The sequence below is a fragment of the Dendrobium catenatum genome, unplaced genomic scaffold (genome assembly GCF_001605985.2).
Source record: "Dendrobium catenatum unplaced genomic scaffold, ASM160598v2 fragScaff_scaffold_1220, whole genome shotgun sequence".
NCBI lineage: Eukaryota > Viridiplantae > Streptophyta > Magnoliopsida > Asparagales > Orchidaceae > Dendrobium > Dendrobium catenatum.
In genome coordinates, this window is record NW_021319682.1 from 11590540 (window position 1) to 11615443 (window position 24904).

A 24904-nucleotide genomic window follows, 5' to 3' on the forward strand; every position below is an offset into this window, starting at 1 on the left:
GCTTCCGGTTTTCGTTATCGCCAAAATCGTTCCCGGTGTTTTTGGACGATCAGACCAAAAATATCGTCCTGGACGGTTCCCAGAACTATGTTCAGGCCGATATTTTCTACAGTGCCGATCGGCCTGGACGATCTCAAATCGTCCTGGACGATCCTGAGAGGAAAATCCAAATCAGAGAGGAACAGTAAGAGAACGATGTCTCACACTTCGTTTGAGACGACTTTCTTACTGCTTCTTGAAGCAGCTTTCTAGTAAAAAAAATTTAATTTTTTATTAAAAAGCTAATTCAAGAAGCAGTAAGAAAGCCGTACCACATGAAGCCTTAGTAAATTGCGGCCAACAACTTCCCATTAGTCTTTAAAGAATCTACCATTGAATATATCAAGCCCCAAATATTTGTCATCTATAGCAAAAAAGACTTCTTATTTCAGAGTCAGCAACGAGAGCAACAAGATTTTCTTTTGCTGGGGAGAAAGATCTGGAAAAAGTGCTACTAGCTCAGTGATATTTGTGTCAATGTAATTATAATCCCTATCATATATTTAAAATTGGATGAACATATATACAAAATATTTAACATGATAAAAATTTCTATATAAAGGCCAAAGCCAATGGATGAAAGCTCTGATAGAGAAGCACTTTCTAATCAATTTTCTCAGCTTCCAACCTGCGGTGGATCTCTCATACTTCCATTTCTTCAGAATAAAGAGGACAAATCACCTTGGAGCCATCTCAGTGAAAGTATCTAGAGTAGTAGAGGATAATTCAGGAATGGAACTTGCACTTGTGGATACAAAAGTTCTAGAACCTTCTAATCCTTTACTGAGTGTGGTTGGATCCTGAATGATACCTGGAGGAAGTAGTTCCTTCTCATTGAGTTTTATAGGCTTTGATAGCATATGCAGGACTTCAGGCATTGAAGGCCTCCTTCCAGCTACAGCTTGAGTGCAGAACAATGCAACTTTAATGTATCTGAGAACCTCCTCTTCTGGGTAATCTTCAAGGCTTGGATCAACTAATTCTGTAAGCTTTCCTTCTTCATACAGCTCCCATGTCTGCAGCGTTGCTATAGTTTATAGTATAAACATTTCCATTATGGTCAAATACTCTTTATTTGTGGTTAGAATGAGAAAAAAAACAAGCTATTCCCTCGTGAAAAGGATTCTAGATAAAACCAACTGAAGTACTCATTATTACTAAGCATGATTATGGATTCTTGTTTTAGAAGTTAGATTGGATAGAATAGATAGGACATTACCCTGAGATTTTACTCTCTTTCAAGGTCTTCATGATCCAGTTTGAGTTTTCTAAAGACACAAGTAAGTCTGTGAAAAATGATTATGTGCAACATAAATTATTTTTACACCCTTATATGTATTTTCATTTTTTTTTAATAAATTTAACTATTGCCCTCCTATGAGAACTAAGGCTGGTTCCGCCCCTGCTTATGTTTAATAATTACACTAAAGCTAGTACAAACAGTGGTGGCAATACAAACTATTTTCACATCGGTTCCTTACCCCTCTAACCTCTGTTTAAAATTGCGCAATAAGAGGCACGCCTCTGCGCAATTTGACCAAAAAGCGCCTCGAGGCTTGCGCAATTCCTCACCTGGCAGAGGCGTACGCCTCACTTGATCTGAGGCGAGCCTCAGAGGCGCAATTGCGCAATTCTGGGTGAGGCGTACGCCTCACAGAAACAGCCCCACCTACTTAAAATGAATCCTCTTCTTCCCTTCATCCCGCACGGCTTCCCTGTTTTCCGAAAATTTCCTTCTCTGTTCGCGAAACAGACAGCATCCTACACCGTCGGCTTCCCTTCCCGCTGCCTCTCCCGTCGGCGCCGCCTCTCTCCGGCGAAGTTGAAGTGTCCGGCCGCCCTCTAGGAGTACTCCACAATCGATTTTAGTTTTTTTTTTAGTTTAGGGTTAGATTTTTCAAGTGAAAGAAAATCTAGGGTTTTTTATTTTTTGATTTTTTTTGTGTGTTTTTGAATTTTTGCTTTAGGAAACATGGTTAGAGGCAAAGAAAAGGCGAATACGTCATTGCGGCGTGACCCTTCTTGGAAATATAGTGTGCAAGTTGACGTAGGAGGGGGCGAGAAGACGTATGTCTATTTAAAATGCAATTTTTTGTGAGAAAGTGGTGAAGGGCAGAGAAGAATATTCCCTTGAAGACCCATTTAGTGATGGGATATGCTTGCATTTTATATGTTCTTTTTACTTTGGGATTTTTGTTAAACTAATATTTTGTGATTTTGTACTTTGGGACATGATTTTATTGCATCTATTTTCTTACTTTCCACTATTTTTATATATCATTTAGATGTTTTTATTATAAGATAGAATATTGCTATTATTTACCTGCTAAAACTCTTAATTTCTCATTTACGCAATTCTGTGTCCGTGAGGCTTACGCCTCAGACCGCCTCGAGGCTTACGCCTCGTCTCACGGACGAAAACCGCCTCGAGGCTTAATTACGCAATTTTAAACCTTGCCTCTAACCTATGAAACTTAAGTTGAGAATAAAATATTACGACATTGTTTCCATACATAACTATAACACTAATTCTCAGATGATGGTTGATGATGTGGCTCGTTATGATGGTGGCATGCTTGCCCCTACTATTACCATTCTCAATCCTTTAGTCACTGGATCTTCTTCTCATTTACATGCTATTGGTGTGGGTAGTATTGGTAGTGGCCTTATTTCAGCCATTGACAATGTGTAGGTGGATTCTCAAGGCAGTTTATATGATATATTGGTGGCTATGAGTGGATCGATTCATATTCTATAGATCATCCCGATGAACTTTCTTATCACCCTTTGGTCTTATCCAAGCGTAAATCAACTAATGAATTGAATCTACCTGAGTAATTATTAAACAAGGTTGTTAATCATAGGAAGGGTCATGAGAAGAATAAGTAAAATCTAAAGATTGGTAAAAGTACCCACTCCTCCTATAGGCTTCACTTCATAAAAAAGGAATTGGTGATTGGGATCAAGTAATAAACCAAATAAATTCTACTTACAAGTTCGATTAGGATTGAGTGATACATTCTCAAATTTAAGTGAGCTCCTATATTTTAGGAGAAATTATTCTGTGCGGAATCTGAACGTAGAGGATCTTCCGGATTACTGAGTACTCTATGCGTACGCTCTACTTACATTCTGCGTATTTGTAAATACGCAGTAAATAAGCAGAAAATAATTAGTTGTGAGGATTTGCTGCGCATTTACAAATACGTAGAGTGTAAGCAGAGCGTAAGTAAAGCGTACACCGTATGTCCAGTAATCCAGAAGATTCTCTACGTTCGGACTCCGCACAGAATAATTTCTCGTATTTTAGATTCAGTGAATCATCAAACAACTTACATAATTAACTCAATTATTAACAATAGAAGATCTTCCAATCGCTTTCATTTCTATTCAACTTTTAGCCTAAATCATCAAGCAAGCAAAAACTAGTTGTGTGACAAATTTTTATGCCAACATTGGCTTGGCACAAGTTGGACTGGTGAGGTCGGTTTCTCCAACTTCTTGCAACAGTTTCTGGTTCAGCTAAATGATGCTGCACCCAACTGATGTGTCTGGAAGGATACGCGCCCTAATATTACATTTGCCGATATGCAATGCCACCTCCCTTCATTACGGCCAAAGTCCTACACTACCCACATTAGTTGTAATAGACTAAAGAGGCCCTAAACCCTAAACAATACGACACCCTAAAGAAGGTGAAATAATTTTGTACAGAGTCCATACAGGAAGAACCGTCCGGATTGTTACATATTTACTAAGTATTTGCTGAGTATTTGTAAATACCCAGAAAATATTCGATAAATACACAACAATACTCAATAAATATTCAACAAATACTCACAACTGAGCATTTGTTGAGTATTTACAAATACGCAATACATATGAAGCAAATTGGGACAGGGAAAACTGTCCGGACTCCGCACGGAATAATTTCTCCTAAAGAAGAGGTTGCCACACTTGGTTGGGGCTTATTCTCCAACATGAATGGAAGCCCAACTGTCTCCTACTCAAAGTCTCACTAAGAACTGAAGAAGACGTCACCTCTTCCACCTAAGCAAAACTAGCTTGATCGTATAGTCAACTTGAAACACCCTAGCATGATTTCGCACAATAGTCCAAAATCAGCCTGGCTCAACCAAAGACAACCAATTAACTGCCTCAAAATCCATTTATACCATCAATTCTAACCATGAATCCTAACGCACTTTGTGATAGATCCATGTTCCCTTCCATCAAAGGGCACAACAATTTTTTTCCCTTCACAAACCTCTCAAAGCTAACATGGCATGGCTAGTCTACATCGAATCACATATTTCTTCAAAAAATTTGGAATTCCCTGAGATGGCAATGAGTAGAGCCATCATGGCGACACGAAATGATATTAGCCGGATTAGAATCTCCACCAAATTACTTGAATTCAAGAAGTAACCCGAGTTTTGCATATAAATTGAATTAAGGTGTTCCTACATCATTTCATCCTATTGAAACAACAAAGAGAGAGATCTGAATAGAGCTCCTGAAACTTTAAACTATAGTTTCCAGCATCAAAGCAAATTTGATGGTCATAGTGAACCCTAATGGCCATCACTGCATCACAACTGGGATGGTTCTGACTTTCGTTGGCAGCTAATGATAGTTTGAAGAATAGTCTATTCATTTGAACCACTAAACTGGCACATAAATGGTGTTTCCAACACACACACACATAAATATAAACGTAAGACAATGCTAATTTAATAAAAAGTATTGATTTGATATTAAGATTTTAGAGGAATTTTGATATTAAATTTATAATCAATGGTGCTATTTAAAATGTTAATAAAACAATGCAAATTCATCAACAATAAAGTGGCTCATTGGTTGTTAGTACTTTAGTTTACTAGCGTGGCTAGCACTGATTATGCTCAATAGCCTTCAGCATAATAATGCTTCTCCATAAACCCTGTCTAATTTTTGACCTACGCACAGATAGGTTGCTCCAGTTTTCATTGACTATGGTGCATACCAACATTAAAATCAAAATTTTCTTAATGGAAGAGCAAATATGCAACAAATCCGGATGGGGAGAACCGTCCAGACTCCGCACAGAATAATTTCTCCAACCAGAAGCCAGCACACACTAACCCACATCCTACCAACTCCCGCCACTGAAAAAAAGAAGTAAAGAGCTGCCTAAATAGGAAGTTATAAGTAGCCAAATAAGAAATAGCTTACCCTTTCCAGGAGAACTTTACCATCCTCAGACAAATAAGACTTCGAACAACTCTTCCCACTAATTATCTCTAGTACAAGAACACCAAAACTATATATGTCTGCCTTTCTTGTCAATTGTCCTTGCATTGCATATTCAGGTGCCAAATAACCCCTGCAGATGATAATGAAAGTAAGTGTTCATTAAGAATGGAAACACAATTTTACCTGGCTTCAAAACAAATCTTGAAATATTTTGATCCGAAAGTAAATAAATTCATAAATTTTGTTGCAGTAAATTAGTAAATGTCATCAAGTTCAGACAATTAGAACCATTCTGAGAAAATATAAAACACAAGAATCCACTTTTTAAATCAATGAAACATGAGCAATATGCGTCAAAAAGACATACATTCCTTGACAGTGCATAGAGAGAAGACTATTTCCAATCTCCTCTTTCCAAATTCAAGCTTGTGATCCCAAAGTTACAATGGGACAACCTAAACATTATGTTATTTCTAGCTCTCCCAGCTTGGATAATTCGATCACCAAAATATAATCCATTTGACAACAGACATTTTCAACAATAATGTAAATCTCTTGTTCAAATTTGTTATACTTAGTAACTATTGTTGATCCTCAGCTCCATCCATACATAAACTTTGTTGACCTTCACAACACTCATATGATCAATTTGACAAAACAAGGCGAAAATGAAGATCAATGGGCATTGCATAATGCAAGTCCAGTTCAATTGCCTCAACCACAATCACAGTTGTCTAATGGTCACCCATTTCGTAAAACAAACTATGCCAACCTGTCTTAGTTTATCTTCAGTTGCTTACTTTGATATGTTTTGTTTATGTTACTTAAAAATTGATTTTTTTGTGAGTACAAAATAAATTTTTATATCCCTTCACCATATCTTGTGTTGTCGAGGTATATCATCTTCTAGACTTGAGTTGCAAAAATTATATGCACTCATATTAGTGTCATGTTATTTTGTTTCCAAACAATTAGATTATCTTAGCAATATAGACAATAATTTTAATATAATTTGATCATAATTTTAACAAGCAGTTGTCTAATTTACTCGACAACACAACAAAATATAGTGTATACAACACATCACAGCACAACAAAAAATAATAATGTCTTATTGTTTCCACGTATGATAAAAAGTTTAGTGATAATTTAAGGCAAGTAAATATGCATAATATGACCTTTAAGACATTTAAACAATATACAATTTGGTAGATAATGTAAAGTAATAATTCTTACGTTGTTCCAGCCACCCGCGTGCTGATGTGGGTGACATTGTCTGGAAACAGTTTGGCCAAACCAAAGTCACCAATTTTTGGAAGAAAGTTTTCAGTAAGAAGAATGTTGCTAGCTTTGATATCTCTATGGATAATATGTGGCTCGATGTCCTCATGGAGATATGCAAGCCCCTTGGCGGTTCCAATACAAATTTCAGATCTGATGCCCCAGTGCAATCTTGCTCTTTCACTATTCGTACCTAGAAGATACAAAGAATAAATGAAATACAGTTTGAAAAATATGTAAAAAAATTATACCAGCATAAAAATGTCATATTCAACATTTAAAATTCCATTGCTATTTTATTTACCTATCAGTGCTTGATCAAGACTACTATTTTCCACATATTCGTACACCAAAATACGATTAACTCCTTGAACACAACAACCAAGTAAAAGGACAAGATTTGGATGCTTCACATTTGTAATCGCATCGATCTCATTTAAAAATTCTTTAATGCCTTGCTTTGATTCTGCTGATAGTACTTTCGCAGCAATTGGTGTACCATCCTTAAGGATCCCCTGATATATGCCAAAATAATAATAAATATATAACAACAACAACAATAATAAGCCTTTATCCCACTACGTGGGATTCAGCTACATGAATCATTTTTCTCCATTGTGTCCTATTAAGAGTCAAATCCTCAAAAATATAACAATAATAATTCAATAAGCTTTGAAAGCAATAATAACAAATATAACCTAAATAATAATAAATATAACAATAATAATTCAATAATGCTTTGAAAGCAAAAGTATGATATCAAGTAATAACTTATGAAATAAGTCATGAAACATGAATGATTAGAGCAATGAAAAGTCATGTGTTGATTTTATAGTACACAGAATTTCCTCCAGAAAGCAATAAGCTTTAGTTCTTAGCATAAGAAGACAACCCTACTTCATGAAATGGAGCAGTGGCACACAAAGAAAGTAAAAAAAGATAGAAAAGAAACATCAAATCCTATTGTTTTGGTTTCAACCAACTGCGCATTAAAGCTATCATTCAAAATTTCACATTAAAAAAAAAAAGAAACACAGCATTATTGTGCAAAAAGGCCTTATTTTTTTCTCCAAGGAATTGTACAAACAATGTTAAAGAAATTTTCTTTTTTGCAAAAAAAGGAAAAAAGCATTTGTTGCTGATTTAAAATAGCAGGAATACATCCCAAAGTTATGCTGAGTTAAAATTTAGAATAGGCCCTTTTCCTGATAGAGCATTCAGGGCTCAATTCCATGAAATGTAATCCTTAACTTGAAATATAAAATTAGAAATCTTTTAATCAAAGAAAATGTTAAAGAAAAAACCAAAAAAGGTACAAGTAAATCAAGACAGATAAAATGAGACACAATATTAACCTTGTAAACAGTTCCAAACCCACCGCGGCCTATCTTATTTCTTTGATGGAAATTATCAGTTGCTGACCTCAGTGCATTGTAAGAGAAAAGCTTTATATCCTTTTCAGATGAAAGTCCTGGTAAGAGAGAACCAAGATAAAAGTGAGTGAGTTGTGGAAAATCAATGAGTAATATGATAAACAAAATCTCCATATCAGAAGTATCAAATAGAATGGCTAAAAGGCTAAGTTAACAGTGAGAGATAGGGAAGATCCAACAAGAATACAAGCATACATGACATGTTTCTCATAGAGTAACCTAATAAGGATAAGAAATGCTGCCAACTGACGAGAGTGAAGACATGCAGAGGCTGCATAATTCTCATGATAAAGAAAATCAATAAGTGAATCAGACACAAAAAGAACTGTTTTATCAAAATTTTCAACACTTCTAAATGTGCAAAAAGTTATAACTTTCACTTAGGCCCTTATTTTTAATGCATAAATCTTTTTATTGAAAAAGCAAATCCAAGTTTCCAACTTTGTGGCAAACTACACATAATATGATAAAAAAGGCCCAGCATCGAATGGTTATACTATCACATTTGTCAATCATGGGAGGAATTTATCAGCTATTGCCACAACATTATTTTAGAAAAAAAATTGGGTTTAGATATCCTAATCAAAATTTTGGTTAGGATAGAACTCCAAATCTTTGGATATGCTTTTAGATGAGTATAATACATAGGTACTTAATATTGAACTTATCTCGAAGTAGATCTAAGAATTTGAGACCCATCTGTTAGTCAAATGGAAGCAAGAATATTACTTTAGCCCTGCTAATTCATTTGGAGATGAACCCCCAAAACATTGCTAATCAATCTAAGTAATTTATATCCCATGAAATGATAAAATCACACAAGGTTATATGTTATGCCAGAGATCCTCAATTGTTTGTTTTTCATATATATTTTCTCCCATCAAGAATATATATATATATATATATATAGAATATATATATATATATATATATATATAGATGCAAACACCTTTTGAATGGATAATCACATACTTTCCACTAATGATATATAGTAACAAACCAAATATATAGTTATTATAATTTAATGAGCTGCTTAATTATTAAATAAATTAATTTAACTATTTTAATTGAGAAATTGATCAAAATGGTCCCTTGATTTTTGTATGAAGGATCAAAATGATCCCCAACTATACTAAAGGACTATTTTGATCCCTAAAGTTTTTAAAAAATGAATCAAAATAGTCTCATGGTGAGACTGTTTTGGTTCCTCTTTAAGGAATTGAGAGACTAAAATTGTCATTTAATATAATTGTAGACTATTTTGATCTTTCATAAAAAGTCAAAGGACCATTTTAGTCATTTTCTCTATTTTAATTTTAACGATAATAAAAAATCATTTTAATTAAGACATCACTTATTTTTTTATTAAACAATATAAGCTGCTCTTGACATTTTCCCACTCATTTCTAACATCTTCTATGTCAGGGTCACATGTGGTACATATCACTACGAATGAATTACCAATTCTTCATTCAAAATCTTTATTTATTAATCAGGTCGCTATATTTTTATTCTCTAAACTTTATGTATGCAACCAAAGAGAGAAGATAAGTTAGATATTGGAGTTTCAAATTAGAAATATTATAATAAAATGAAAAGGACATCTCAATTACACGTTCATATAAAAGAATCAAGTCTCATGCGCTTCACATTCTTTATACAACTTTGGTGGCAATGCTTTAGTCAAGAGATCTGCATTCATCAACATAATGTTGATATACTCAATTGTCACTTTGTTTGCTTTGACATATTCACTAATGACCAAATATTGATATCTCTTACTTTACTTCGATTCCCACTTTTATTGTTCTTAGCCAAATATTACAATTAGATTATCATTAATATAACCTCAGTAAACCTAATAACAAACAACTTAAGCCCCTGAAATAATAATCTCATAACATGCAAAATTAGCCTGCAACGTTTGCTTAAAAACATAATATCAAACTTTTCAATCTTACGATAATTCAACAAAGATGGTTTGGAATGCTTTTGACTGAACTCTATTAAGACATATACTCAATTCAATGTTCTTGAAGCTTCATCCCAAAAGAAAATAGAAGAGTCAGAATTTCTATCATACTTCTTACCATAATCTCAATAGTTCGATTTCCCGTCAACTACTCTAAGATCATGCTGGCAAATGAGAAATATTGTACAATGTCTTCTCCTTCTCAGAAAATCTTTGCAAATCGACTAACTGATGTATATCCCATTTATCTGTACAAGTCAAATATTCTCGCATCTCTATTTGATAGCACCTTTTTGATCTGTTTGACAACTTTTATCATGATTGTCGCTACACGCTAAACGTATTCCCCCACTGTTTTAATCTAAGAGACTTGAGACACAATCAACAGCGAACTATTACAAAAAGTTGATCCTCAATCTCAACGAAATTCACAAATGGTGGTGAGACCTATAATGATTATATGCTAAAATTATTACATTAATAAAGAGAAGCATAAATTAGATTTTGGCATATCATATGATGAATTAGGCTCTATAGTGGATGGTTGTTTTTTACTCTTAAGACTCAGACGCAAAATTGAGTATATACGTGAAAAAGGTTGGAGTAGCTCTAATGGCAGATAAGATTAGATAAAGTCGTCTTAGATGATTTAGTCACATAAAACCAAGGTTTTAAAACTGTACCGGACTGGCTGGTTCAACCGGTGACTGGTCCGACTGGCATTCCGGTTCCTTCATTAGAACCGCTTAATACAAAAATTGGAGAAAAACTAATTTTTTCCCTGTTGAACCGAATAACCGTTGAACCAGCAGGTTTTAGAAGAACCTTCAGGTTCTTATTTTGCTTGAATCATAGCCGTCCGATAAAGATCAAACAAGTAAAAATGTAAACGGAATGCACTAAGAGGCGAACCGCACACTAAAATTTCCTCACATAACGTGATTCGTGCCTTCCTTCGTCTCCAGGCTCTCCATCCCGAGCCGTTCGCGATTTCCTTCCTCTCCGGCGGCAGGTTTTCTCCATCGAACAGTCGCAAAAGATAGAAGGTATGCTCTGTGTGCTTCTCTGCTCAATCCCTTCTCAGTTGTCCCTTCTCCGCTCCGTGTGCTACATAGCATCTTGAATTCGAAAGATGATGTGTAGATAGATAGTTCTTGTTTAAATCACTAAACATCTAACTAGATTTTTTCTAAGATTAATATATAAATTATTTTGTATGTTTGAATGAGCATTATTTAAACATCACTTGTACTACATAGCATTTAATTAATATTCATTTTTTTGTTCATTTTATTTTTAATAGTTTTACATGCTAGAGAAAAATAACTTAAGATGATATGCATTCTTCAACGTCCAACGCATAATAAAGAATTGACAATAGGTATGCATTCCTCCCCCAATGCAATATCATTTGGTCATCCTGTGCGGAAACCAGGAGCCGCGGGATGGCCGAACAACCTCGTGTGGGAACCTAGAACCGCAAAGTGTGTCATTTGGTTGTACTGTTGTTGTTACAGTTTCTCTCCATTTAACATGTTAGTTATAATGTTGCCTAAGTTATTTGTGAAATATTTATTTATAATTTATAGACTTAATTGATATCACATTTGTGTTATGTGTTATTTTTTATGTTTTATAGACTTAATTGATGCTCACCTAATACGAAACTATGTTATTATTGAAACAAATTAGTCTTATAGGCTAATGTGGATGTCAATACAATTTTGTTGTGTTGCAGTACTAGTCTATTTTGAGTTGTCACATATGCTTAATGAATGTCAAAATAGTGATGGTCAATCATTTCAAATTTATTGATACAAAATTGTTCTTTAAATTCAAGCAAATGGAATTTAAAGTGAAGGCAATAAGTTTCAATGGAATCCATTAGAGTCATAGGATGTTAAATGGTTGCGGAGGTGAAGCTAATTTTATTCATTTTTAATAATATTATTATTTATTAGGTCATCCGGTTCAACCCTGGTTCCACCGGTCGAACCGTAAACCTCTCATTCTTCTAGTTTTTGTTTGGTCTGATTTTCACAAAATTGCCTAAAACATCAGTCTTTCGATGACATTTTTTTATGAGATTTAAATGAGAATTTGACTCTTAATAGGACACAATGAATAAAAATGATTCATGTAGCCGACCCAACATAACGGGATAAAGGTTTGATGTTGTTATTGTTATTCTAGTGATTGTACAATTTTAACTTATTTTCTTAATTATTTCTCTACTTCTTCTTTGTAGATTTTAAAGGCATCAATTACCTCACTTTTATCAAAAAAGTGGAAACAAGTACAAACATCTTGTGAGGTCATCAATAAAGATAATGAAATATTTCTAACTACTAAGAAACATTCTTGAAAAGAGACAAAATATTAGTAAGCACAATTTCTAATATGTTCGAACTCCTTTCATCTTTCTTGTTCTTGTTGGTTTGTATCCTTTTATGCAATCAACATAGGTATCAAAATCTATAAATCAAAAGCCTCTAAGCTCCATCATTTGCTAATCTTTTTAGCCTTTCAATGGAGATATGTCATAGTCTATTGTGACATAATATGGAGGATTTTATAATATCTATGCTTTGTGCCAATATCATCATGTATAGTCAAAAGGTTATAATCAAAAGTAGAATTCACATGAAGTTTAAACAAGCCATCATTTTAAGCACGATCACTAACAATAACATTATCTTTTAAAAAATTATTAAAAAAAAAGGTTATAACAAAGGTTAAGTTAAAGCCATAAGGTAACAATTTAGAAGCATACACAAGGTTCATTGAAAAAGTTGGAATATAAAAACTCCTTTTAAGATCAAAAACAAAACTAGAACTAAGAACAAGATGATGGATCTCAATAGCTTCCACATATGAGCGAATTCAATTTCTTGAATAGATGAAGCACTCAATAAGTGTCAATTGCCTTTGGTTTATGAAACCCTATAAGATATTCATAACATGAATTGTATAACCAAAATCAATCTACAAAATATCATAGATTTAAAATATGCAAGAGATATGAGATTATTTTCTTTTCAAGCCAAATCTTACATTTGGGGCAAGCTTTCTTCATGTATCCCTTCTTCTTGCAAAAAAAAAATTACTGCACTCTTATTAACCTAATTACGAGATATGTTCCATTCATCCTTTTTGGCATATTTATTCTTCCCATGAGTTGCCAATGAGGACTTTCAATTTTTTCTTGATCCAATCTTCCTTCCTTCACACACATGATCAATAGATCATTGATTAACCTTTTCATCTTATGTGTATTACATGAAATCTTAAGAGATTATCCTAAAGGAAGTGAATTGAGGATGAAGTGAATTAGAAATAACTTAGATATCTCAATGTCCAATGATTTAAATTGTATAGGAATCGACTCTCGAATACTTTTCTAATGTGAGACTTAATAAGCATCATACTTAAGCAACTGAATCGTTCCCAACATTCATATGATTCCTTCTTAGATTGATTAATTGATTTTATGGGTTCTAGAAGATCCTCAAAAAGAAGTGCTAAATAAAGGTCCATGCAAACCAAAGAAAGAAAAATCTTCTCCTTCTGATGTTTATAGTTATCACTACTTGGTATAGGAACATGAGATGAATAATAATTTGTAACAAATGCAGATTGTATAGCAAAGTAATTTCACGTGCTTAATAAATTTATTTTGAAACAAAAAAAAAGGAAAATTACCCATGTAAATTATTCCAAAATGAGAATCATTGCATTATCATAATCTTCATGTGGGCAAAATTATAATATGCAATTGATTTTATCAATACTTTATAATATGACTAGTTATTCTCTTCTAAATAAAATACACTAGGCTTACAGGCTACTGGACACCTTACTATTTTATTTTGAATTATATCGTATTCTAATTTTAGGCTAGAATTTAATGATCTCCATATAGAGTTAAATCAATAATTTTATATCTAATTACACACATTAATTTCATTGAGAAATAATTTATATGACTACTTCTGTTAGCTTTATGTTACTCTATATTATCATAATTAAAAATGTTATAGATATTCTTTAATTACTCATATAAACTTTTAAATATGGAATAAAAAAACTATATTTTTACTACACTTTATTTCAAATTAGAAAACTATACTAATAAGCATCTGATATAAAATTAGTCCTATCAGTGAATAAATATATATTCCACAATTTAATGAATTCATATGAATATGAGAAAAATCAATCTCTACAGTATGATAAATTAAAAGGTTTGTTGATTGAAACTCATCAAAGAAAGATTATTATATATATATATATTATTTTTTTTTCTCCCATCAAGAAGACATACATACATATAAGAAGTTTTTTATTTTTTATTTAATTTTTCCAATGCAAATAAAACAGAACTTATATCAATGCTTCTCTTACCTGCTAAATCTTGTTGACTACTTTTCCTCGCGCCAAAGCAACAGCTTTTGAAATGCATATCAACTCTCCTTAACGCCAATCACCTTCTAGAATTTTTCATAAACAGTGCTCTATCAATTTGATGCAAACACATAATGATTGATTCAAATAAATTAAAATTTTCTTTGAGAAAAGAGTTTAAGGCTTGGTTTGGGACAACTTTCGTACTGCTTTCTAGTACAAAAATTTCAAGTTCAAAAAATTTTTGTGCTAAAAAAGTTGTTTTAGAAAGCAAGAAAAAAACCATCCTAAACGAAGCCTAAGTCTTTATCAAAAGTAGTGAACACTAATTATATGTAAACAATAACTACTTTCACAAGGACAATTTTATGCATCTCTACATTACTTAAATTTCAAGAATTTCATGCATTTAGTAAGTTAAAAGCTATTATTTGGTAGTTCATCATCAAATTAAAAAAAACTTAAAAAATCATAACTTATGGATATTGACAAGATCTACAACATATTTAAAAATGTAATGAAAGCTTTTCAATGCTACAAGAGATCAACAAACAAGCCAAAGCTCTTTCATAAGTTATATAAAACTTTATTGGTTCTTCACTGAGGGACCATTCGATTGCTTCCAGATAGAAAATATGACCTAGAGAAATGATTCAACTTTCAGCCATTTTATATTTGAAAACTAAATCATTACATTTGAGGGGCGTTTGTGGAGTTTAAAATCGCCATTGATTTCTAATTTTATCAACTAAATGAGGGATATAGTAAATTTTACCATTTTTTCAAAAAAGAGTTTTCCAACTTCAAATAACCAAATGAGCTCCAGGGGGCTATTTCGTTGCAGATTTAGATAGGATTTATGCAAAATCTTGCAAATAATGTTTTGAGCACATAAATTCTACAATATTTTTAAGGGAGATTTACATACATACCACTTTATTTGATGCTATTCTTAAATCCCGTTTTAGGCTGATCCTAGTTCTAGTAAATCAAAAGGGAAATGGGATTTAAGAGATTTACACCACTTCTTCTCCTTTATTTATTTAAATATTAAGGCTTAGTTTAGGATGGCTTCCTTACTGCTTCTTAAAACAGCTTTTTGACACAAATTTATTATCAAATTTAAAAATTAAATTCTTCTTTTTACCAATTCAACCTTTTAAAATAAACTTCAATAATAAATTCAGTTCTAGTATTTTAAGCCAACTCGGACCCTCTGAAAAAAAAAAACTTCACAATCTCATCCTTTCCACCAACAACATCCACTGAAAGCTCATTCATGACAGTTCGAATCACCAAGATAAAAAAATAAGCACAAAAAAGCTCCATATTTAATCAAAATAACAGCCCAAATAAGGTTCATTTTTGCTTCCAATTCTATTTTAGCTCAACTATGGAAAAAAATAATCAAATGGTATCTCAAGTAACGCCGAATCTCTTATCCAGTAACCACAAAAAAATAAAATAACCAAATGCACAAACAAACAAAACCAAGAATTAGGGCAAAGTTACTACCAGAAGAACTAAAAAACAAGTAATCAGATCAAAGAAGCCAGACCTCTTCCTGGGAAGAGAGAAAAGAACAACGATCCACCAATCCCTTCTTTGTAGTGAAGCAGCAGTGGCCTAATTGGTTTAGCTTACTCCGAAATTTTTTTTGTTCAAGTCTTGCATTTTTACCTATTTTGTCCAACTTCAAAAAAATATAATTGTCTAAATTTTAATAAATAAATTCATTTTTCTATTTCATAAATAAAATTATGCATTTCATAAATTCTTTTTGCCCGCCCTCAAAAAGGAGGCCGGCTCCGCCCCTGATCGAACTACAAGAGGGAGTATAAACGTAAGAGGTTTCGCGGCGAACAAGCGATGTATGATGATATGATGTAAGATGAGAATAATTAAGGACTAGATTGGCAACAAGATGATGTTCAGGGCATCTCCAACTGAAAGAAATACATTTTTTCACTCTAAAATATAGCAAAATTCCAAAATGCAGTAATTCATCTCCAATTAAATTCCAATTCTTTCTTCTCTTTCGCGTGCTTTTTCATCTCGCTGTGAAGGTAACCATCTTTCTTCTCTTTCGAACGCTTCTTTGACAAATATCGTAACACAAAAAATTGACATATGTGAATAGTGAGACGCCGATATTGGCATCGCTCTATTCACCTACGTAATTTTGACATGCAATTTAGAGTTCGAATGGAGTGAATGACAGACGACATACCATTGTACGCAGTTCGGTTGGAGATGGTCTTAGGCATTCTAATAAGAGTATTATTTCTTATTTTATTTTTATTTTGAATGTTATATACATAAATAGTAACAATTAGATGTAAAATATAAAAAAAATTAATATTTTATGTATTTCATATAATATAGGTATTATTTATGCGCTTTGATTAGTACATCTCAAAATTTCATAATATTTGTTTACAAAATCATTTATGGTTTATTTAAATTATTATAAATTGTTGTATTTTTTCTTACAATATTTATGACAAAGTCAAAAATTTATACATTAATATAATTTTATGCCATGGATATATTTATATGAAGAGTTATTTATTTTATGCGTATAATATCTTATTTAAATATATCAATTAAAAAAAACTTTTTTATAATCTTGGATTAAAAATGAATTAATAATTTATATGATTTGTATTTTTAATATTACGTCATATAAAAAATAGCTTGAAAGCTCTGTCACAAATTTTGGTTAACATATTTTTTATAAAATATAAATAAAATATTAATTTGATTATATTTTTATAGATAAATCAATCAAATTTAACAAAATGTCATCTCTCTTTTTGTAAATTTTATTAAAAAAAATCGTTAAATATTAAATACTTTGCATCAATTTGAAGGAAAGTTGTTTTAGAAGAATAATCTCTCTCCATTTTTTTTTCCACGGTGAGAGAAACGAGAAAAGGATTCTGCCTGCGTTGGAATATAAAAATATAAAAAAAAAGATAAAAAAAACATCAAATAAAATGAAAAAAAATAATTTCAACAAAAAAAATTTGATTGATAATAAATTATATAATATAATTAGAAATATAATGAAATGAAATAGATAAATTATGAATTTCTATAGAATAGAATTAGATTTATTATTTCTTTTTCTTTTTCTCTTTCATCTGTTTTTCATTAGATTAGAAATTAAAATTATAAATTTTTATTAAATTCTTATTTTGAATCTCTTTTATTTTTTCCATTATTGTAAGTAAGAGAGATCCACCGGACAACATAAACAAATGGTCATAACTTTATAATTGAAGGCAAAGAAGGAAGATTTCATGAGACTTTGCTTGATAAACGGATTGATTATTCAAGGAGTTTCCGACATTATCGTGCAATTATGAAATCTTGGTACCCATTCTATGATAAGATTTCAACTTTCGCTTTATTTTTGTTTCTTTTAGTGGGTCTATTTCTTTCATGCAATCTCAATAACTTTTTATACTCTTTTTGTCCCAAGATATAATTTGTCATCATATATGCAATTTTTACATGCTATAACAAATCAAATGCAAGATAACAGGGACAAATTCTGCATTTGTACTTAAAATCTTTTTAAGAAATAATTTTTTTTATCGCAATATAGAAAAATTGAAAGACCTTAACTATTTTGTTGCAATAGAACGAATCACACAACTGCAAAGTAAAATGTCTGAAAAGTACCTGGTACTTGCGACTGATAAAAAATCGAACTACATTGGGAGTAACACTCCTATGGAGTGCGCTTTCTCTACCTACGAAAAAACGTGATTAGATGATCACATCAATATTCTTTATTTTACTTCATATAACTATTCATACTAACGTACGTCGTGCTCAATCCTTCGTCTGTTCGATTGGAAGCTTTTAGCTCAACCACCAGATTCTTAGTCCGAGTATTGGCATATGAGAAGCCCATGCGTTATCTTATTGATTAATGTCCTAACCAAAAAGTCCTTAACGGTTAGAGCTAATACAACGGCCAATTGGCATTAAAATTATTGATATTACACTTAATAAGTTTACTTATCATTAAACATTGTTTAGTTACAAGCGAAAAAATATTAAAGATAAAGTAAGAAAAATAAAAAATTATATATATATATATATATATATATATATACACATCACATCACAAAAAAATTAATCAATTTCAAATAAAATGTGATGCAAAGAATTATTATGATTGACTTAAGGATTATCAAAACTCCGATTTTAATAAATTTATAATCGAAATAAACTTCTTGATCATACTAATTAGATGAAACAAAAATGATCCGATCTAAGCTGAAATTATAAACTTGAAGCACAAATAAACACTTAGGATTCGTTTGAGACAATATTTTTGTTATTATTTTGATTTCAAGCTGCAACCATAATTTTTTTATTATATTGATTTTTCACTTCTTTTGATGAAATTTCAATACCATGAAACTGTCTTTTATAACAATTTTTAAAAAATTATTTTCTCCGCAATAATTTTATAATCACATTTATAAAAAACTTTAGTAATCCAAAGCAGATTCATAATGATATTAATTAGAAGATCAAATAATCTCCAATTTTTATTTGCTTATTAGTATGATCAAGAAGCCTAATGTGCCCCTAAATTTTTACATTTTTTTTTTTTTTGTATTTTTCACCTAAATTATAATGCATCATATTATTAGAAAATTCTGCACGCCCTAAGCGTTCATTGAGCCCAAGTAATAAAATTAGAACATTAATTTCTATGGCTACTTAATATATATTAATGAACCCTAATTTTATTATTTTAAAATAAAATATTAATAGGTCACTCTCAATGGGATCTTTAATCATATACATTTATTAATGTATTCTTTTAGTCTTAATAAATATTGATAGATCATTATAATATTTTAAAAAGATGAAATTTTTAATTGTACTTTGACTAAAAAGAAATTCCATTAATTAATTAAAAAAATGGATTAATTTAAATTTATTTATTAAAATATTGCTTGTAATATTTGTGTATATTAACATATGCTTTACTGATATTTTAGAAGTGGTTGGTTTGAACCTAAATTACTTTTGGACTGACATATTTTGATTTATGAAAATAGGGGATAAGGGAAAATTAATTAAAAATTTTAATTCATCTGATCATGCACGAATCTTGAAGCAACCATTTGAATTACATACTTTGAAAATTCACTTGAGGGCTATTTGAATCTTTCTTTAGTAAATTTATAGTCAATATAAGCATCTCAAAGAGATGAATCTAATGAGTCTAAGATCATTCAATTATGATGTCATTAAAATATTTGAATGCTCGAAAAATATCATATGATTAATAGAGATAAATACAGACGGCTCAACGAAATTTTCTGATTTATGGTTAAAATGCTTATGAATTCTCTCTCTATAAATTCATAAATAGGCTCTAGTTCAACACATTTGAAGAGATTGGGATCAGACCAAATGAAGCAATCTAGAAGAGTGGATCCAAAGATCTGCCTAAAATGACAACATCTACTATTGGCACCAACACCAACAATCGCCGCAATCAATAATGTTAGCGTCTAATGTTATCAGTAAGGCATGCACCCATTGTTGCCAAAAAAGCCAATGAATATCATCGTAACCTTTGTCCATATTAGTCGTCGACAGCAACATTGATGCATGTTGTCAACTCCAACTTTAACATCTATTGTCGACACCACTATGGATGCCTGTTGTTCATATCATCTCCAACGGCTTGACATCATTCCACATGCTTTTCGTCAACAACGATATCAATAACCGTCATCACTATCAATGTCAATGCTTGCCTTCTTGAAAGTTTATCTCTCCTCTTACAATGATTTTAAAAGAATATAAGATTATTATTCAAATAATCACATAATTTATGGTCATAAAAATTGATTGAAAATTTGATTATTATTAGATTTCAATCAAATGGCTTAATAGTTCCTTAAATGGAAAGATAAATTAGTATGAATGAATCTTTTGATGACAACTCCAACATCTCAAAGTTCTTTCTATTTCCACCATAAAAGTCATTTTTTACTGTTCATATCTATTATATTATAAATTTGACTACTATAGATTTTCTATCACTCAACAAAATTATAGGAAAAAAATATTATGAGATCATAATATATTTTTATATTATGAGTATAAATCAAATTATCATAATAAAAGTATATTGATCCTACAAGACAATATCATTTTGCCTTTAAAAAATAGATTTGAGTACCATTTTATAATAAATAATACTTGTTTACAACTTATTATGCAAATATATTTTATTTTTATCAAATAACTTATATTAATACTAATTTTATACTCCTCAAAAAATTATAAGTTCATATATATAACTTTTTAAAAAATTAATAATTATAATATTTTTTCCCAAATTAATTCATCTCAAGAAGAAGGTATAAGTATTTTAAAAAGCATATTTAATAAGCTTTTTTGGGTGTTATATATATATATATATATAAGGAACAGATCATTAAATTCTAATTTCTTATATTATCATTCAACAAAAATAATTAATTTTTACTTATCTCAAATAATTTTTTTATTAAACCATCATAACTTGGGTAGGTGTTATAAATCCTCGTTTTTTTATAATTCTAATTGAGTATTGTTTAAAGTGCTAAATCCATTATTTTGAATAATTTATATTCATGTAATATTAGATTTATTTATTTATTGACATTAAATTTATCAACTCATCTAATAAACTTACTTTTTTATCATTTCTAATAATGCTCAAATTAAAATTTAATTTCTATTACATTATTTTTAATAATGATTAAGATTTAATTAATTTAGCCCTCTTTCATCATGGAGAAAAAAATCCATGGAATTGATTTTATTCTAAAACAAGGAATGCATGATTATTTTAAGATGAATAAAATATAATACTTAAATGATTGCTCATATTCAAATTGTCTTAAAAATAAATTTAAAATCTTTCATTTTCATCAAAAATTGGTTCAATATTCTAAGCTAATTTTAACCCCATGATTGAGAGTTTTGCATCTCATTGCAGGATTAATTATTCTGTGCAGACGCCGAATGTTATCCTGAGACCAATCAGAATACGCCAAGTCACCTCTTTGCTGTGTACCGCGGCTCTGTAATGCTTGGTACCGCTGACTTGACTGCACCTGATTCTCCTCCGGATGTAGAGCTGCGTCCAACCTCCGCACAAAATAATTTCTCCATAACAGAGGCCATCAATTTTAGGCTTATGCAAATACATGTGCATATCAATTTTAAATTAAATATGCTCAGAAATTCAGAGAGAGAGAGAGAGAGAGAGAGGTGATAATCATAGTATGTGGGTTTAATGGGTGAAAAGCCATTTCTCCTAAATAAATAAGTTGTTTAACACTAATAAAAGGTTGCAGAAAGCTATCAATCTGAAGAGTAAAGGCTGCATTTCGTGTTTACACAAACGAGTGAGTTAATGAAATTTAACCAGCCTGCCTATAGCATAAAAAATAATATTAATTTAACAAGACATTACACTATTGCTCTGGAAGTTTGTCCTTCAGATACTTGAGAATAGCTTTCGTTCCTCTATCAAGAACTGGGCGCCTGATGCTGCAAATTAAGAGACATGAACAGGATAAGAGCTCAGAAAGTTGATATCAAAATAATTCGTATCACGGAACTCAACATTGTTTATTTGTTGGGAGCTTTGACTATCAACGTCCCAAAAATAATAATAATAATAACGGGTATCAGGTTGATTTTGATGATGATTATGATGAATGTGCATGCAAACTATTTAAAGATCTGTTTGAGATGGTTGCAGTTATTTGTAAAAAAAATATTGTTGAATTGTAAAGGGAAAATAGATTTTCTGAAAGCTATTGTAGAAATTATAAACTTCATTCTTCTTAAAACACTTAGGCTATAACTTTCTTTTTGTGGATCTAATTATAAAAAACATTTTCCAACAAAACTTTCTTGAAAATAGAAAGAAAATTGTCACAGTTATTTAGAAAGCAATGTATAAAAAAGCTGCCCCAAACAACAGACTCTAACTTAGGCTTCATTTGGGACAGCTTTTTGTTGCTTACTAAAACAACTTTTTAGCAAAAAAATTGCTTGAATTAAAAAATTTTATACTAGAAAATTATTTTAGAAAGCAATACGAAAGCTGTACCAAACGAAGCCTTACTCTAATACAAAAATATCAGCAGGGAAGCAACATGCATGATTTAATAATAAAAAAATAGCAATTGTCAACTATGATAGATAACATAATCGACTGGAGTCTAAGGTTATATGGTCATTTCCCAAAAAAAGTTCAAATGATCCACAGGTTTTTTCTGTCCACTCCAAAGTCTGGATAATGAGATTTATTATGACATAGGTTACGTTTCAAATTCAATATCTTGACAACAATTTTTAATGTTCTTACCAACCATAGGAGATGGCAAATTGGCACCAAAAAATAGCAACTTAAGCACTGTAGCTCTGAAACAACTCATGAAAATTTCTATTGCTAATAAGGTTTCGTTTGGGGCAGTTTTCTTATTGTTTTTTAAAGCAACTTTTTAGTAAAAAATTTAAAATTTTGTACTAAAAGCCGTATTAAGAAGCAATAAGAAAGCCGTCCCAAACAAAGCTTAAATAAAGACAGAAATAAGTAGTTGTGCACTTTTTACCTTCTCAAGGGGTTGCCATCAAGTTTCAAGACCTGGAGATGAGGATCTAGCAAACCCTGCTCAAGAAAGTTTTTTATTCAGAACACGAAAGTTCTCAATCATTTCCCGGTCCAAACAGACACTGTAAGGTGTTTATAAGACTGGTATGGATAAAGATACTAAAAATGAGATAAAATGGTAGAAATTAAGTCATAAATGCTTTATAAAGATACTAAAACACATATCCTTATAGTATGTCAGTTTTAGTTGATAAAGAAAGCAAAAAATCAGACCAATTCAGAAGGAAGTGCAGCGATGTTGTTGTTTGACAGGTTAAGCTCTTGAAGACATGTCAGGTTCCTAACGTCCTGTTCAGAAATTATACAAGAATTTAGTCCGTTGTGTTCCAGAAATATGAAATTCACTTGTAGTGAGAAATGAGCAAAGAAAAAACTCATTACATGGTTACATTATATGACAGTAATTTGTATCCTTGAATCCATATTAAAAACGAAGGATCAAATAAATAAAACTAATAAAGTCAATATGCATTATATGACATGGTTAAATCATCTCCAACCGAACTGCATATCATTGTATGCTGTCCACGAATCGCTACATTCGAACTCCAAATCTCATGCCAAAAATCAGTAAGTGAACAGTGCAACGCCAATATTGACATCGGACTGTGCACATACCGATTTTTTAAAAGCAATTACCTTCGCACTATACTTAACTTCACAGGAAGAACCCGAAACAAAAGAGATGGTTAACTTTGCAAAGAAGCGCATGAAAAAAAATGGAGTTCTATTGAAGATGAAGTATCGCATTTTGAAGTTTTACGGCACTGTAGAGTGGAAAATGGGGTTTTCGGTTGGAGACGCCCTTAGCCCCTTACATTATGTGACAGTAATTTGTATCCTTGAATCCATATAAAAAACAAAGGATCAAAGAGATAAAACTAATAAAGTCAATCTGCACAAGAAACAAAATTTTTATCTTGTTTTTTTTCCGCAATTACTCCAGCAATCATGGAAAAAAAGAGAGCTATATGGATTGTGCACTGCGGATTGAATTCTGTGCCCATAACACAGTCAACTTACTTTTAGAAGTAAGATAAGTTATACCTCCGGTAGCGAGACAAGCAAATTCTGGCTTAAATCAAGAACCCTTAGCTGTTGTAAGCTCAGAATACTCGGGGGAATATGAGATAACTTCATTCTTCTGTAATCATAGAAATCTCATTAACGTTCTTCCCAAAGAACCCAAGTGCAAAACACAAATTTTTTTTACTAATAATCCATCATCCAAATACAAGAGAATGGGCCTCTATATATAGGCCTCAAGAGAAATTAAAAGACACATTCGCCCCTTGGGCTTACATAAGACAAGAGGGTAAAAAGGGAAATTGCAAAATTAAATTAAAATACACTTAATAAACGAAAATAAAACAAAGTGATCTCGGTCGTCAATCTTCAGCTCCTCCTCGGATTAGCATGGACGGTTGGATGTCCGCATCAGTAATAGTTTATGAACACATCTATAAATGTTAAATTAGATGGTAAGACCAGAGCTGAAGAACCACTTTTCACTTTTGCAAATAAACTCTTTCTCTCTCTTGAGTTCTAAGGATTTACTGATAACATCAACTATATGATAAAAACCAGCTGAAATTCAATATTCAAAATTCATATAAATGACCCCATACAAATAGTCCAACAATCATTTTGATTTTTTCTCGATCAGAATCACATAACAAGGAGGGGGCCCATGGCTTTGACAGGTGTGCAATCCGTGGGCTACAACCGTGGGCGACGGCTCGAGATCTCCTCTACTGACACCAAGATCCGTGGGATATAATTATTAGAATCAATTAGATTAAATGACTTTCTCTTCTATTT

The 24904-nt window shown here is 31.5% G+C and overlaps 2 protein-coding genes across 6 annotated transcripts in view; both read right to left on the reverse strand.

Moving 5' to 3' along the window:
• Positions 1-350: 350 nt before the first annotated feature.
• On the reverse strand, positions 351-16051 carry LOC110115175 (cold-responsive protein kinase 1). Of its 5 annotated transcripts, XM_020848339.2 has the most exons (8): positions 15923-16051; positions 14365-14450; positions 7911-8026; positions 6860-7070; positions 6511-6748; positions 5254-5404; positions 851-1055; positions 351-745 (listed from the first exon to the last, which is right to left on the reverse strand). In XM_020848339.2, the coding sequence occupies exons 2-8, from the start codon at positions 14420-14422 to the stop codon at positions 717-719; spliced, it is 1008 nt and encodes a 335-aa protein (XP_020703998.1). In that variant the 5' UTR covers positions 14423-14450; positions 15923-16051; the 3' UTR covers positions 351-716. The 5 variants fall into 5 exon arrangements, with proteins under 5 accessions (XP_020703998.1, XP_020703993.1, XP_020703996.1 ...); XM_020848334.2 differs by having other exon boundaries at positions 351-1055; XM_020848337.2 differs by having other exon boundaries at positions 351-1055; positions 14365-14447; positions 15923-16039.
• Positions 16052-21690: 5639 nt separating this feature from the next.
• Positions 21691-24904, reverse strand: part of LOC110115147 (plant intracellular Ras-group-related LRR protein 6) — a 38495-nt gene continuing 35281 nt past the window's right edge. The window contains exons 18-21 of the mRNA XM_028699138.1: positions 24131-24227; positions 23297-23371; positions 23025-23080; positions 21691-21951 (exon numbers count right to left, since the gene is read on the reverse strand). Of these exons, the coding sequence (XP_028554971.1) occupies positions 21876-21951; positions 23025-23080; positions 23297-23371; positions 24131-24227 (304 nt within the window). The 3' untranslated portion in view covers positions 21691-21875. The remainder of the gene's footprint in view (positions 21952-23024; positions 23081-23296; positions 23372-24130; positions 24228-24904) is intronic.

Excerpts from the sequence above, each read along its gene's own strand:
- LOC110115175 (XM_020848334.2), bottom strand. The coding sequence starts at position 14,422 with ATGCATTTCAAAAGCTGTTGCTTTGGCGCGAGGAAAAGTAGTCAACAA. Across the intron at positions 8,027-14,364 it reads TAGTCAACAAGATTTAGCAG|GACTTTCATCTGAAAAGGAT; the intron begins GTAAGAGAAGCA and ends CTCTCTTACCAG. Across the intron at positions 6,749-6,859 it reads TCTTGATCAAGCACTGATAG|GTACGAATAGTGAAAGAGCA; the intron begins GTAAATAAAATA and ends TGTATCTTCTAG.